Here is a 16,098-nt window from a genome sequence, read left to right as displayed (position 1 = left end):
CTCACCCCAGTCTGACCCATAAAACACACAGTTGGGTGTGTAGAAAGATGACAGCCTTGTACTTTGGATCCTGATAACCAGTGTAAACTTCCTGGTGAGTGTATGAATGTGTGAGGAAATCAGTGGTATTAAGGGATTGGGGACAGAAAACAAAATCACGTTCTTGCTCGTTCTGCAGTGGTTTTAGAGAGGCTGACTGAGATCATATCACATGGGCGCCCGTGAAGCGGTAACAATGTCACACACTGGAGTGAATAATTTACTGTTCCCGCTCCACATTGTATTTTGGCTGTATTCAGCCTGAAGTGACAGACTAATAAGCTTTAATGGGCGACGTTCAGCTCTGTTCAGCGCACCTGACATGAACAAACTTGTTCCAGTACACCTGTGACTAAGCTGCCAGCTTGACAGGCTCTGTGTCATTCTGTTGTTGCAGCTCGACAGAAGCTGTAGCTTTGTGATATTGCTATAATCTCTCGGTTGGTCTATAAGAGAAAAACTCTATTCACCCTGATTACCTGCTGTAAACTGTCCGAGCGTTTCAGAAGTGACGCATGCACGCAGCAGCTCTGGTGACACACGCAACCTTCAAGATGAAAACATCTTACAAGAAGCCACTTACGCACGAATGCCCACACACTCGCTCATCATCCCACCTACCCCTCACACACTCGTGGCACTCGTCTGTGACACAGAGTCCCCACAGTGGTAAATCAGATCAGGGAGTCGGGGAATAGAGTGAGATGGATGGAGAACAGGTGGAAAAAGGAGAAGAAGAAGAAGAAGAAGAAGAAGAGGGAGGAGGAAGAGTGTGAAAGAGTACAATGATGAGCAAGGGAGCAGGCCACAGAGGGAGTGTAAAAGAAGATTAGGAGTCAGGGGGAGTGTGCAGAGGAAGATTGGACACAGGGAAATATACTAAGAGAGAAGAAGAAGCGCATGAGAGGAAGATGCTGTAAAAGAGCAAACAGGAGGGGGCAGCTTCAGGTCTATCTTCGTTAGATTTTCCAACAGTGACAAATGGGGAAGTAATGTGATGAATTGGCTGATCCTAACACCATCTGGAGCTGCACCTCTCACTGTACGGGAACAGACACATACACTCACATACTATATAGGCCACTGTGACACTACAGGCAGTAAAACTCATCTGTGCCAGACTTCAAAAAGACACACTGAAGACACATTGTTGTTGATTAACTTGGGGTGCAACTACCAGTAATTTGCATTACTGATTCCCCTGTTTGTAACTGTTTAGCCCAATAAATGTCTAAAACATGGTTAAAAAAAAAAGAACAACCATATGTCTTAAAACTATGTCTCAAGTTGCTCTGTTTTTTTTTTTTTTGCCATCACTCCAAAAGTCAAAAGTATTCAATTTAAAGTGATATTTAATGGATAAAAGTGACTAATTCTCACATCTGAGAAGCAGGAACTTGAACGTTTTTGGCATTTTTGCTTGAGAATAGGAAAACTAATAAGCATTTTCATTACTGATTCGATCTGCTGACTTTTTTCTCAGTTAATCATTTGGTTCTGTCAATACATTAATTATGTAGGTTAATAATTTGAGCTGGATGAATGGTGACATAAAACGCAGAAATAGGGCAAAATGCTCATTTTTACATATTCTCTGACCAGGAATGCGCTCAGTTAAACAACAACAACACCAACAAACAAGACTATATCTCACACAGGTTTGCGATTAGGAACTATGGACAGGGTGACAAACTTTTTCAGCGGGCGCCTCATTCACACCCACACCAGTACTCTAGACCTTTGCACACCTCCTTTGTGCAGCTGGAGTAATCTGTACGATTTGACCCCCCCTTGCCTGCTCTCAGATCCTGGGATGAGGTCTTCAGGGAGCTCTTTGTGTTTGGCCATCAGTCCAAAACTCAAACAAATCCCATTTAAAGTCATATAAAACAGAGGAAGTAGCTAAACCTCACATTTTAAAAGCAGGAACTGGTAATTTACTGCTTGAAAATCAGTTAATAAATAAACAAAACTGCTGTTATTGCCATAGAACATCTAACCATGTAAACTAATTGTTTGAGCCTAATTCTGCAAGATTGCTTGAGTTGCTAGTAAGAGGACAAAATTCTGACAGGTGCATTTCAATAAATTAGCATATCATAAAAAAGTGTATTTATAAATGGGACAATAAATTCTAAAAATGTTTAACACATTATATAGATCCATTAAACACAGATTGAAACATTTAATGTCTTAATTTATTCAAATTCTTCTAAATTTAATGATTATGGCTTATATTTAATGACCTAAAATTCAGTGTTAAAAAAAACCTTAATATTACAAAAGACCAATTTTAAAATGTTTAATATGGAAATGTTGGCCTCTGAAAAGTATGTCTTTCTATATGCACTTGGTTGGGTCTATTTGACTTGAACTACTGGAAATGGACATTTCCATGCCATTCTAATGTATTGAGATGCACCAGTATTCTCTATCCTGGACTTTTACTCCACTAAAAGTAAGTTGTAATTATTCAGACCAACCTCGGGTGCCGTTTTTCCTCATGTTTAAATTTTTTTTTTAAAGTTTAAAACACCCCTAACTCCACACTCAACATGATCCGCCCCTCTTCTACTTTGGCAAGGGACCACCAGGAACCCCTACAAGGTCCCCAGGGGGTCCCCGGGCCGCACTTTGACATCCACTGACCTCGGCTACCACCTAGTCCTGCGCCATGCACTCTGTTTACACACTGTAGCGGCCAGAGTAAACACACAGAGCCGCTGGCAGCACACCGGACAGGCTTCAGCGCACTCACAGGTAAATCCACGTTGACGTCGGAGCCGTCCAGCAGCAGCACGCGGCAGGTGATGGTGGTCCTGGCGGTCCCGGCCGCGGGGATGTGGACCGACGCTCCGCCGCTGACCACGGCGGGCGCGTGTACGACCTGCTGCTGATGAGCCAGGAGCAGGGGGTTCCCGGTCAGCCCTCCTCCTCCTCCTCCCTTACCGTCCCGCTCGTCCCTCTCTCTCGTCTGGAAGCGGCTCCGGGAGCGGCGGCTGAACGTCCGGCGCAGAAAGCCCATCATCTTCCTGATCCACGAGGTGAGCAGGTCCGTGCTGTGTTTGTGAAAACTGCTCCGCACAACAGCCGGTGAAGCCGGAGTCCCGCTTCTGCTGCTGCTGCTGCCGCCGCCTCCTCCTCCTCCTCCTCGTCCTCCCCGGGGCGAGGAGTCACTTAGCAGGCACGGAGGAGACTTCAGGGCTGCCGATCACTCCTCAGGCTGGATGTCGGCGGCAGCGGAGGGACTCCAGCCGCATACTAATGAAACTAACACAGATCGACCACCGAGGCGCCAACCAGTTGATTTCCAATCATTCGGCCCGGTATGACCGACAGGACTCCCTCACGGAAACACCAGCAGCCCTCCTCCTCCTCCCCGTCCTGTCCTCTCCCGTGCACCTGCCTCCTGCTCTGCTCTGCTCGCTGTTGCGCACAGACTCTAAAATCCCGGAGAAATCCCGTCCGATGCTCCGCAGAGGGAGTCACACGGGGCCGGGGAGGGGGGGGGAGGAAAGTCTTAGCACCTCTGGACCGGACCCCGGTAGTTGTTGTGGTTTATTCCCACCGGCGAACCGAAACTACCTCACAGGTAAAAGTCAACCAACGAAACTGGACAAACAGTGTGATCTGCGCCTGCGTGTAAACAGCGCAGAACAAACTTCTGCTGCTCCCGGCTGGCCGGCCCATCAGAGCCGGTGAACCAGCGCCACCTGTCTGCCACCGGTCCCCCCGGCGAGGGAGTAGGCCTAGGTAACATTAGTGGTTCCCAAGGTGCGGTCCGAGGGGCCTCATGGGTCGTTAAAGGGTTTCCAGGAGGTCCCCAACATAATGATGCTGGTTTATGTCACTTAATTTTAACAGGGCCATACCTGGGACTGTAGCTGAGGTCATGAGTCCAAGTCAGGACAAAACACCCCCATGACACATTTAATGTCGATAGTTATTTAGTTATTGATTCAGATACTGTTAAACATTTACCACAATGAAGGTCTGAAAAGCTCTTTCTGTTAGAATTCTGGCTAGAATATTTTATTCATTTTTATTGGGTCAAAATAGTCACATTTAATTTTTATTGCATCCCCAAAAATATTTGAATCAGCCTATAAATTATTTTTTAGGATACTTTTTTAAAATTTTGAAATATAAATTTAGCAACAGATCTGAAAAAGAACCCCGTCACACCTCAATACTCATACATCCATACTTTCCCATTCCAACACCATACAAATAAAATGTATTAAAAACTATTTATTGGGTTAAAAATAGTCATATTGAATTGTATTACATCTAAAACTATTAGAATCATGCTATGAATTATTTTTTGACTTTTTAACATTTTATTATTCAAAACAAAAAGTTAGTACCTGCAAATAAAAGCTCAAATAAAGTACTCTTTAAAAAAATACACCATATTCCCAAATACATAACTTCCCAAATTTCCAAATCCCACATCATACAAACAAATAGGTCAACTAAAGGTAATAGCTTTCTTGGAATTAAAGAGAAAAAGAAACTTAAATCAACAAAACAAAAAATGAAATCAATGTCATAAGTGTGCCATCACCTCATCCTTTTTTATACATTAACAAAATAAGTATATACCCCATACTTGAGACACTTTGTCCTGAGAAACAGGTTTTCCAGGTGTCTTTACAACAATAACATGGAAATAAATTTCCATCCCATCATTATTGTTGTTTGGGTCCAGTTCATGTGTCCACCATAGATACGCAACTGAAAATAAAATGTCGTTTTCATGCTCCACCCACAAATAAACCACACCAAACCCTTTTCTTTTAAATTATGGAACAAAGCCCAGGTAATGAGTTCTCAGTGTCGCCAGATCTTGATGTCCTCTACAGTAGAAACACACAAACCCTCTATTCACATATTTATATACATATAGTAATAGAAACAGGTTTTTGTGCATCAGTCTGTTCTGGTTCTGGACATCATTAATATAATTTACGAGTGAAATAAGAAGATTTTGCACCACTTTCTAACACATTTTAGTGGCATTCTTGGGTACTTTGTAAACAGTATAGCAGCTTTAATGCCTGCATTATACTGTATGTAATACGACCTACAGAGTGAGGAGTGCAGGTCTATGAATTATACATTATAAAGGAAATAATCAGCTTGCAGAGATACTGAAAACCACACAACAGAATCAAAATGTGTCATAGTGTCTTTCTTTCAGTATAATATTTCATCCTAACCAGACAGTTTGGGCTGATTTGTGATGCTGAGATTTCTCTGAAATTATGCCAGCTTTGGAGGCACTCAGCTGAAGGTTAAATAAGCAGACGACTCTTCTTCACTTCAGCTTCATTCTGCAAGGAAGTGTGAAAAAGGCATGTACAAAACACCACAGATCCTTTTGAGGGATTTTAACATAAAGTGACACTTAATGATGCAATCTGTGACGTTCACTGTCAGGGAAAATGACCAAGCAGACGCATGACTATAAATCAGTGTGTTTATTTAGTGTCTTAATAATTTAAGTGTTGAACAGCGGGGGTTTGGTGCTCCTCTGACGGACAGGATGCACCGCCGTGACCTTACAGTATCTGCTGTAGTGATCTAAAGCCTGCTTTGCTCTTTGTCTTCAGACACACAGATAAACTACAGATTATAACAATCCTGGTCCGCCTCCGCCGCCCCGTTCGATCCGTCGACTGGAAGGCGTCAGTCTAAGGCACGTATAGCTTAATAAGTAGAGACAACCTTCCAGAGTGGCCTCTTGGACAGAAATTAGCAGCTCACATCAGTCTTGCATCAGTCTCTATGTAGACCGCTGCCTCTACAAGCACTATCAGCAGACACTAAGACCGACTAGGTGTAAGATTCATACTCTCACATTGAATCTAGGCTACACAGATCACAGACAGCTGTGCTCTGAAGCTGGTTATACTCTCATTATCCAGTCTGTGTACCAGTCCCGCAGGCGGTGACAGAGGTTAATCTGTTATAGCGCTGTAAGTCCCTCTGTGGCCTGCAATGAGACGAAACGGCTGAAACAGTTCTGGTCCTGGTGCTGATTTGGGTCGACTATGGTGCTGTAGATCCCTTCTGTTTCTCTCTGTAGACTCGCAGAATGGCCTCACACACAAACTGGAACTGACACTGCAACACACAACATACAAAAAAGGTTTTGAACGAATAGTATTTGTTATATTTTACTTTGTCACTGATGAAAAGATCAAATCAACAATGCACTGTATTGTCTGTTAAAGATTGATTATTCTGTGTCATAGTCATTAATGAGCTAACTCTCACTAAAACACCAAAATGTATTAAAACATGGCTAAAAATAGTCCCCAAAAAAGTCATTTTTTACTGCATTTTGAATAAGATTTCACCAAAACTGCAGCTGTTTTAGCCTTTTTTTAAAAAACAAGACTGAAGGCCCTATTTAAATGATTTATAGTGAATGGTCTAAAGTGCATCTAGGGCATGTTCAGCTCCACTTTTGCTAGTTAAACGCATAATCTGGGTGAGGGAAGGTGCAAGGGGCAAAGGGATGTATTTAGCCTCTTTGTTATAGAACTGCTTTGGGCTTCATCTACCATTACCTTTAAAAGTCAGGTGCACCTGGTGCATTGCTGTTTGCATGGCTGATTAGGCAAATTGGAGAAGCAAGTGTGTTTCTGCTGAGGAAATGGATCAGTCGCGTGAGAAGTGAAAGTGAGCAAGCAGACCGTCTTCGACTCAATATAAGCAAATGCACCAATAACCTATTTGAGTGAGGAGCAGCGCTGAGGCACGTCCCTGTGTGTGTAACAAGCTCAGTGTACATGCGTTGTGATCCCTGTGCATCCTTTAAATAGCAGGGAAATACTGCACCATTGACTTGACATTAGTCACACCTCATTTTAAGACAAATAATTTGAGGGTGCACAAATGAGAACAAAATGACAACAACAGCTGTGCCAAATTTTACAGCGATTTATTTATTTATTTATTTTTGGTAATTCTTCTTACTATTAGTTATTCCTTATCTGATTTCATTTTATTTTATGTATTATTATTTTATTTTTTTACTTGTTACACTTGACACTGTTTTGACTCTCGTAATGTAATCTCTTGATTTTGTTATGTCACTGAAAAATCAATAAACAAATGTTTTGGTTTTTTAAAAAAATTTTTTTACAGCAATCCATTACACAGTTGTTGGAAAATTACACAAGTGAACCTCATGGTGGCACGAAAGGAAAAGTGTAAGGGTCACCAAACTCATTAGGATTTTAAGTCATGAAACCATTAATATCTGCACAAAATCTCATGGAAAATAACTTTTTAACTGTCATCATATGAACCAAAGTGGTGAACCAACCAGCTAACCAACCAACCAGCCTTGCCATTGATATAGCCAAGCTGCTAAAAATAAAACTCCATCTGCTGAGGAAGATTGTGTGATATGATTGAAAGCTCCAGAAAGCTACTGTGTGGACCTTATGGTGAGATTAATTTATCAACTGTGTATTTGTGACCCATTTCTCAGGTTTCACATTTTCAGCAGGAGCCAGGCAGAGTCCCAGGTAGGGTAAGGGAGCTGGAAAGTATTGAGAGAATAACACAATGTTGGTTTTGGTCTTTTGGGATTCGTTGTAGGAACAAATAAAGAATAATGCCAGCTTCATCTTTCAACATATGGCTCCTTAACATGAAGGTTTGTCCTCTGCATGTTTTCCATCACAGTCAGGGACACAAACACATGAGGGGAACCTGAGGAAGCCTTCCATCAGCACAAAAACATCAGAGAAGAAGCCTCAGGGACTGGATCTCCTTTCAAAATAAGGGTGATAGTGGTAACAGCAGTGGCCTAGAAGCAGGCTTGTGACTGGAGGACTGCCATATTCCCAGCACTACCTCCTATCAAAGCCATGAGTAACACTTTCCTCTCCCTCGGCAAATACCGCTGAAGTGCCAAAGACCACGGCTTCTGCTATCAGGATAAAAAAAACGTGGCAGCCATGTTCTTATGAATTAATGAAGGTTAAAGATGATGGGACCCCACAGATGTCAAAAACTAGGACACTGGCCTTTAAAAAGTAACTCTGAGCGCAGTTAGGTCTCCTCTCCTCAAATAAAATTCCCGAAGTTCTTTATATGGTAATTTTAGAGAAACTCATTTGTATCCAAGAAGAGTTTTTTTTCTTCCAGAAGCTTCAACTCTATTAAAGCAAATTTCAAACTAATTGCAGTGGGCCAGATGAAATATAAAACCACAATGTTATTTTTTAAACTAGTACATGTCTAACCCAAAACCTTCAACATGATCTTTACTTCTTTTATAACTGGACTTTTTAATTATATCTTCTATTATATGTTCACCACTTTACACTGCCATCAGACAGTCCTGTCTAAGTGTATGTTGGGGGAACTGAAACTGTTTCTATGCTCTTTTCAAAGCCACCAGACTCCATTGTCATTTTACCTTGCAGAACATGGGAGTTGCTGCTCTACTGCTGCCTCAATCGGTTAGTTTCTTTGTGTTATTGTGTGACTTTGGTGTTTTGAAAGGTCAGTTCAGAATCACCAAAGTCACACAATCACACAAACTTAATAATCGAGGCAACGTATTACCAACAATCCCAGTGTTCTGAAAGGTAAAATTACTTTATGTAGATAACACACTGACTATGAATAAGTACATCATACAACCACACTTCAAAAAAATCTGAGCTGTAATACGTTTAAAACTAATCAGTGTGACTTTACAATAATTAAAAGCTTGTAATTTGCTACAGAGATATTTAGAAAATGCAGGCAATGAATACTGAGGACAGCTCTATAATTTCTCAAGTGGCCTGTTAATAAACTGTAATAAATTCCAATAAAGAATTCAATAAAGAAGAGAACAATCACTGTGGCACAAACGCTTGTTCTGTGTCTCTGTACCGTGGTCTGAACCATCATGGCTCGCTGATCTCTCACTGTTCTGACGATGTCCAGCGGGAACACCGGCCGACCCTCATCCAGCCGAGTCAGCGCTGTCTCCATGGTGATCAAAACACCTGTCCGTCCAATCCCAGCGCTTAAATCCAAAACAAACATTAAGTGCATAGGAGAGGCAGGTACAGTACATGCAGGCAGTGTTCAATTAGAGCATACCGTGTGTGTGTGTGTGTGTGTGTTACCTGCAGTGTACCATTAGTGGCTCTTCACCTTTCCTCCTCTCCCTGACCGAGCTGACGAATAGCAGGAAGTCTGAAGGGTCATCGGGTACGCCGTGGTCAGGCCACGCCACATACTGCAGGTGTGTTACTGCACGTTCCTCACCTCGCTAACAAACAAACAAACAAACACACACACACGCATGAGAAAGAGGACAAGATAATTTCAGTATTTCATAACCTGTATTTCAATATATATATGATATATTTCAATAGATAGATAGATAGATAGATAGATAGATAGATAGATAGATAGATAGATAGATAGATAGATAGATAGATAGACTTTATTTATCCCAAGCTGGGAAATTACAGTGTAGCAGCAGCATTACACACAGAGACAATGACAACACAATTAAATAAAAAGAACAACCTAGGCATACTTCAAGCAATAAAATATAAAAATACAATAAAATGTAATGTAAAAATAAAGTGTCTAAAGAAGGAGTATGTATTAAGGAGTAGAATTCCAGTGCAGAATAAATATGAATATACAGTATAAAAATGTAAAAAACCACATAAAGTGCATAACAACGGTATGTAATGAACCAGGCTCATATCACCCACCTCACTCTCACAGCACTACAGGTTCAAACACTGACAATAGTCAGCATGTGAAAAAAACAAAAGAGCGTTATGGAAAAACCGAGCAGGTGAGATGAGCAAACCTGCACGTGACCAATAGGTGACAGTGAGATTAGGGAGTGAAGAGGGACGCAGCACAATGAAAACAGGCGGGGAGGAGAATGGCTGAGTGTAGAGTTTATAACGGTCATGTGGCCTGTGACTCCATGCAGGGATTAACTGGCTCCGCCAGAGGAACAGATGGGCCCACACAGCAGTATCTGTGTATGCACGTGTGTGTCTTCATACTTCATGCCTCCTTGAGCATTATCTGTTTATTTACCTGTTTGCCGGGGAAGTCAATTTGGAAAACAGCTAATTTAATCTGATTATCTGCTATATAATGACTTTTTAACTCAATCAGATGAACCTCTCATTCTACCCCCCAAACCACACACAGTTATAGGAATAATTTGGATTCATTGAAGCGGGGTTATAGAAAGTATTTATCCATAGTCACTGTATTACTACAGTAGATGGCAGTTGGCTCAACTTCAGTTTAAAAAAGCAGGCAGGAGTACCGACACATGAGCCAAGTAATGTACTGCTGTGGATTAGAGAATCAGCAAAATGTATTTTTTTAGCCTCTTCAATTTTTCATAAATATTAGTTTAAGTGTATGCTATATTTAGAATATGTTCCATGAGACAACCCTGTTTAAGTTCATGTGGAGGAAACTGAAGCCGATCAAGGCAGCAGTAGAGCAGCAACTACTGTGTACTGCAAAGTAAAAATACTGTTTTTGTCAATGGAGTCTGGTGGCTCTGAAGTGAAACTTAAACAAGGCTGTCTGATGGTTAATCAGTGAAAATATTGTAAATATAGCGTACACCTACAATGATATAGATTTTATAGGTGGCTGCTGTCCAGGTCCACAGCAGTACCACCTTCTACTGTAGATAAAACACTGACTTATAGTTCATATGACCCCACATGAAAAAACTATCCCTTTAATAAACACACATGCCCACCCACGCTCTGAAACAGATCTACCACCCACCCGGAGGTGACTGTATGTTGGCTGTGGTCAGCTGGCTGCCTGTGGTGAGCTCCGTGTTGTGACATATGGCTCAAACATGGTACATGTCACTGCACACAGCTCTGTGTTGACTGACCATGGTCATGTTTTGCTTTTGGTTCATGTGGATGTAAAAGCAGGTGTGAACTTTGCCACTGGGGCAGAAACTAATTATAGTCACTCTCAATTAATCTACAGGCTATTTTCTACATCAACTGCTTGGCCTTTAAAATATTATACAAACAATTAAAAAATGGCCAGGGTCTTACTTTGTGTCCAAAACACAAAAAACGTTTAATTGTATTAAAATATTAAGACAAAGAAAGCAGGACATTTTCACTTTTGAATAACTCTTAAGTTAAAATCTTGAAGACCTCCATTTCATTGTCTGTAGTCAACGCACTTGTAACCGTTTACTCATCCAGCTGGAAGAGACTGTAAAAAAAATAAAAATACTGCTTGCGATTTTTCTGGTTAATGCCACCAGACATCCAGTTTGTAATACTGTCAGTGGGAGAGCTTTCATCAGTGCGCCATAGGCTCAAGTAGGGCTGGGCTAAACATTTTATCTATTACGATTAATGAATGATTCATTTGTTTTTTTCCTCTCATTGTTCACTGACATGGTCTCTACTGTAAATATGCTCATCTATTAAAGCTGAGGTATTTTTTTCTAGTGAAAGAGTGCATATCTTTAGCCTGGGTATACCCAGACTGCCTTGCGCACTCGAATTTAATTTCGAACCTCCAGGCGGTCTGGCAACCAAGCCAGTTTCGTAGCCCTGTTTTAGGGATCCAATCACAGAGCGGGGAGGGACGGTGAGACGATGACGCGTACTACTCGGCACTTGGAAGCTTTCCGGATCCAACATGGCTGCTGCAGACGCGAAACTCTCTATAGCTGCAGATGGTGTTTTAAATAGTTTAGAGCGAAAGTTGAAAGGCGAAAGGTCTCTCGGCGGCTCCGCTGAGATCACCGGCGTTATGGTAGCGGGGCTATTAGCGTCGCTAGCGGCTATTAGCGCCGCTAGCGGCTAATAGCTATTAGCGTCGCTAGCGGCTAATAGCCCCGCTACCGCGGACAGCGGAGCCGCCGAGAGGCCCGCAGCAGCTTGTTTATTGCCCATAAAATCAGTGGATGTGTGTGGCAGAATGACATGAGGGGGAATAAAGCGTGAAAATAAATAATCCTGCAGAAAGCGAGAACTGGAGAAGCAAAGCAGCAAACAACACTCTCTCACAGACACACACACAACAAACATCCATCTCTGTTGCTCTACTACGTCATCTGGTATAACTGATCTGATTGGCTAAGAGCTACCTACAGACGGTTTAATAGACATTCTAAGCGTCCAATAAACGGCTCTGGAGGATCGTAAACCACACCTCCTCTACGGAGAAATAAACAGCAGGTGTCCAGACCTAATCTCCAATGAGATTTGGTCTGGTGTTAGCCAGGCTAGCATATCTTTGTGATTTTAAAGAAATTAAGGAAACACATTTATAACCATAACCATATTTTTTGGTTATTTATTGGATATTTTGAACTGAAATCAGAGCATCGTTTAGATGAAAATGTCACATTTTAGTTTTAAAGTAGAAATAAACTTCTTTAAAACACTAGAAAATAAATAGGCATATGCTACCTCACGACCGTTGCGCTCTTCAAATGAACGGCGCCTGGCTCTGCCACCCGCTCGTCCAAGGCAATCTAAACTCTTTGTTAGTGGTTCCTTGTTGGTGAAATGCACTACCAGTTCCTACCAGAGCAGGAGCGTCCCTCTCTACTTTTAAAACCTCCTGAAGACCTTCAGCTCTTCAGAGTATACCTTCTCTCCTAGCACCACACGATTACTCTACTCCTTAAAGAATTGTCACTAGCACTTATTGCTGCACTAATGGCTCTTATCACACTTTGCCTTGGTTGTTTCCCTTTTTCTGTAAGTCGCTTTGGATAAATGTAAATTTTATGTAAATAACTTGCATTTCTTGCCAACAGTTTTTTCGCAGCGTTTACATTTTCTTCTTTTCGTTTGGTGTCGTCTGCACTAAAGCCAAAATGTGTCCAAACAACGGACATGGCATTTTTCTTGGGTACAAGCTGCTCGAGTTGCTCAGTTGGCTCGGTGTTTGAGTTGCTTTCATATTGTGGATCGGAAGGGGTTGAGTCACATGACTACAGGTCAAGGTTATTATAGTTAACGAAAACTAATGAAATAACGGAAACTGGAATTGAAAAAAGATTTTCGTTAACTGAAATAAAAATAGAAACTAGAGTTTTTAAAAAAACGATAACTAACAGAAACTGTATTTTGTGGTTACAAAACTAACTAAAACTAACTAAAATTATAGTGAAAATGTCCTTAGTTTTCGTTTTTGTCAACTTTTTTCATACATAATTCAGTGTTTCTATTTGAACATGCAACCCATGGTGAATATGTTTACTGAGACTGGGATGTCTACACTCAAACCAAAATACAAAACACCCAGAACTGTAAGAGTTAATAACCTTATTGGGGCTGAGATGGATAATAAAAGCAAATAAACGAAAAAATTTATTATGACCACTTTGAATCTCGCACCCAACATATAGCCCATTACAAAAAAACTAAAACTAACACTAAAACTAATAAAAACTAAACTAAAACTAAGCATTTTCAAAAAATAAAAACTAAACTAAAACTAGAAAACTCACTCTAAAAACTAACTAAAACTAACTGAATTTGAAAACAAAAATTCACAACGAAATTAAAACTAAAACTAATGAAAAATCCAAAACTATTATAACCTTGCTACAGGTAGAGGTTCTGAATGTCGGTTTTGATTAATTTTCCATGAATTGCCCAGCCCTCGGCTAAATCATTTGGCAATAGTGACATTCAATTAAAAGAAAATCTTCAAGATTATTGCTTTCATCAGATTCTATACTTCACATATGACTTGATCAACTCTTCTGTTGATCAACTACTGCAGCCATTTTTAATGTACTGTACCTGTGTGTGTGTCAGAGTGAACTGCCGCGTCACATACGCCAGGTTACACTCCTCGGAGTGACACTTCACCCTCATGTTCCCGTAATCCTTCACTTCGGGCGGATGTGGCCAGTACTGGTGGCACTTGGTCTGCAAGTGTACAGTGTGACATCATCGACAAATTACATTACACGTGACGTGAGTCATCAGTCAGGATACAATTTACTATTGCTGCTACTTCAGCTGCGCTCTGCTCTCATGAAATCAGACTCATATTCAGCCGCGTCGTGTTTTCCAGCCGGCGGTCTGAGGAACAATTCATCGGGAGCAGGATGTGAACTGATTGTCAATTTGGGCGTGTGTGTGTGTGTGTGTGGGTGTGTGTGATCGTCAAGTGGACAGAAACTTGGGGCACTTGGCGAATATCAGGAAAATGATCAATTAATGAAAGCATCTGGTTACTAAGCAACAGCTGAGACAGAGACATCTTCATTCAGCGAGACCTTGACGTCTCGCTGCGTCTGTCTCTGTGTCTTCACCCTCAAATTATTTCTCTCATTGGCACCCTGCTCACACTTTACATTGAGCTATTCTCTGTACTGTGAGACCCTGTAATCACTCACAACTGTGCCAATTTATTATTTTTGTGTGCAAACAATGCCGCTGAACCTTGTAATTACTGTAATCATGTTTCAAATCAAACACGAAGCAGCATGTAATACTGTGCTGCAGTTGTCTCTGTGCTGATGCTTCGCTGATTTTGATCTGTGTAATTTCAAGTTGCTTTCTGTTTACTCACTTTCAGTGCTTGAAAGAAACTTAATGCAAGAGCTGCACTTTAGTACAATTAGGAGGTACCTGTACTTTAATGGAGTATTTCAATTTTATATTACTTTATACTACACCACTACATTTTGAGCCAAATTCCACTGTATTTACTTGATGTTATTTTGTGTAATGTAATGTTGTTAATTTTCAGATTCAGATCATATTCATATCATATTAAAAAATATCATCAACAAATAAATTGAGAGGAATTATTCTAGATTAAGATCAAATTTTATTGAGACACTGGACTATCCCTTTTATTTAATCTTTTACTGAAGTAAAAGTACAAAAGTATCAGCATCAAAATGTACTTAAAGTATCAAAAGTAATATTACTCATTATGCAGAATGGCCCAACTCAGACAGTTTTATATATTCTAAATATATTATTAGATTATTTGTATTGATGCATTTATGTAAGCGTTTGAATTTTGTAAAGACAGACAACTTCAGGACGGACAAGACAATTAATGACTTAATTTACTGTTAAGTTACAAAGGTTTATTTAAAAAATTAAAAAAAAGTCTATCACTTTAAATGTATCATGTTTTTGGTTTATTTGTTAAATCTCGACCTGAAAAGTAACAAAAGCTGGCAGCTAAATGTAGTGGAGTAAAAAGTACAATATTTGCCTCAAAATGAGTAGAAGTATGAAGTTACAAAAAATGGAAATACTCAAGTAAAGTACACGTTCCTCAAAATTGTACTAAAGTGCAGGACTTGAGTAAATGTACTTTCCACCTCTGTTGACACTTGGTGTCGCCGTTTAAAGAATGTTGTCATTCATCAGGGTGGATGCTCACATCATAATAATTATAATTTTTGATGTGGGCAACCCCTTATACACCTTTTATAATTATAATTCGATAATTACTAATTATAATTACTTACTTAAATATATTACTTGGCCATTTTGCATAACAAATACTTTAACTTATTATACTTAAGTAATTCTGCACATTTTTGCACTGAAACTTAATTTTTAATGCAGGACTTTCACTTGCAACAGAGTACTTCTACACTGTCATATTACTATTGAAGTAGCTAGCAAAAAACACATTTCCAGTAAAAAAAAAAGTATGAATGGATGTATACCCGTCCCCTTTCTGTCAGAGTTGTTAGCATGATGATGGTGTGTATCTGTTGCTCCCAAACACTTTGCCAAAAGTGAGTGCACGTCTGAGGCAACGGACCCTGACCCGCAATATAACGTAAACATACACCAGACACTGGGGGCGCCACCTACGAGACAGACAAATAAAAACACAGAGACACACACACACACCATGCGGAGGATGAGTTTACATTAAATGTCAGACAGGGGAGAAGACAAGTTCATATCAGTGATGCGCACCGTGATGTGGCTGGCATTGATGTAGTCCTCCTTGCCTTGGAGCACCACTCTGGTGGCATCATCTGAAAGGAGAGCGTGTGAG

The 16,098-nt window shown here is 40.6% G+C and overlaps 2 protein-coding genes across 4 annotated transcripts in view; both read right to left on the bottom strand.

Annotated features, from left to right (window-relative positions):
• The window catches only part of epb41l4b (erythrocyte membrane protein band 4.1 like 4B), a 37,239-nt gene extending 33,282 nt beyond the window's left edge, over positions 1-3,957 (bottom strand). For both annotated transcript variants that reach the window (XM_059338424.1, XM_059338425.1), the window contains exon 1: positions 2,798-3,957. In XM_059338424.1, coding sequence (XP_059194407.1) covers positions 2,798-3,067 — 270 coding nt within the window. In that variant the 5' untranslated portion in view covers positions 3,068-3,957. The remainder of the gene's footprint in view (positions 1-2,797) is intronic.
• Positions 3,958-5,222: 1,265 nt separating this feature from the next.
• ptpn3 (protein tyrosine phosphatase non-receptor type 3) overlaps positions 5,223-16,098 on the bottom strand; it is a 29,082-nt gene continuing 18,206 nt past the window's right edge. Inside the window, exons 22-27 of one of the 2 annotated variants that reach the window (XR_009394745.1) lie at positions 16,017-16,078; positions 15,758-15,904; positions 13,857-13,985; positions 9,197-9,331; positions 8,947-9,082; positions 5,223-6,168 (exon numbers count right to left, since the gene is read on the bottom strand). Coding sequence is in view for 1 of the 2 variants with exons in the window: in XM_059338415.1 (XP_059194398.1) it covers positions 6,094-6,168; positions 8,947-9,082; positions 9,186-9,331; positions 13,857-13,985; positions 15,758-15,904; positions 16,017-16,078 (695 nt within the window). In the remaining variant the exon portion in view is untranslated. Of the gene's footprint in view, positions 6,169-8,946; positions 9,083-9,185; positions 9,332-13,856; positions 13,986-15,757; positions 15,905-16,016; positions 16,079-16,098 lie in introns of both variants that reach the window. The other variant, XM_059338415.1, reaches the window with a different exon arrangement.

The sequence above is a fragment of the Centropristis striata genome, chromosome 8 (assembly GCF_030273125.1).
Source record: "Centropristis striata isolate RG_2023a ecotype Rhode Island chromosome 8, C.striata_1.0, whole genome shotgun sequence".
NCBI lineage: Eukaryota > Metazoa > Chordata > Actinopteri > Perciformes > Serranidae > Centropristis > Centropristis striata.
This window is presented reverse-complemented; position numbering and strand designations above follow the sequence as displayed.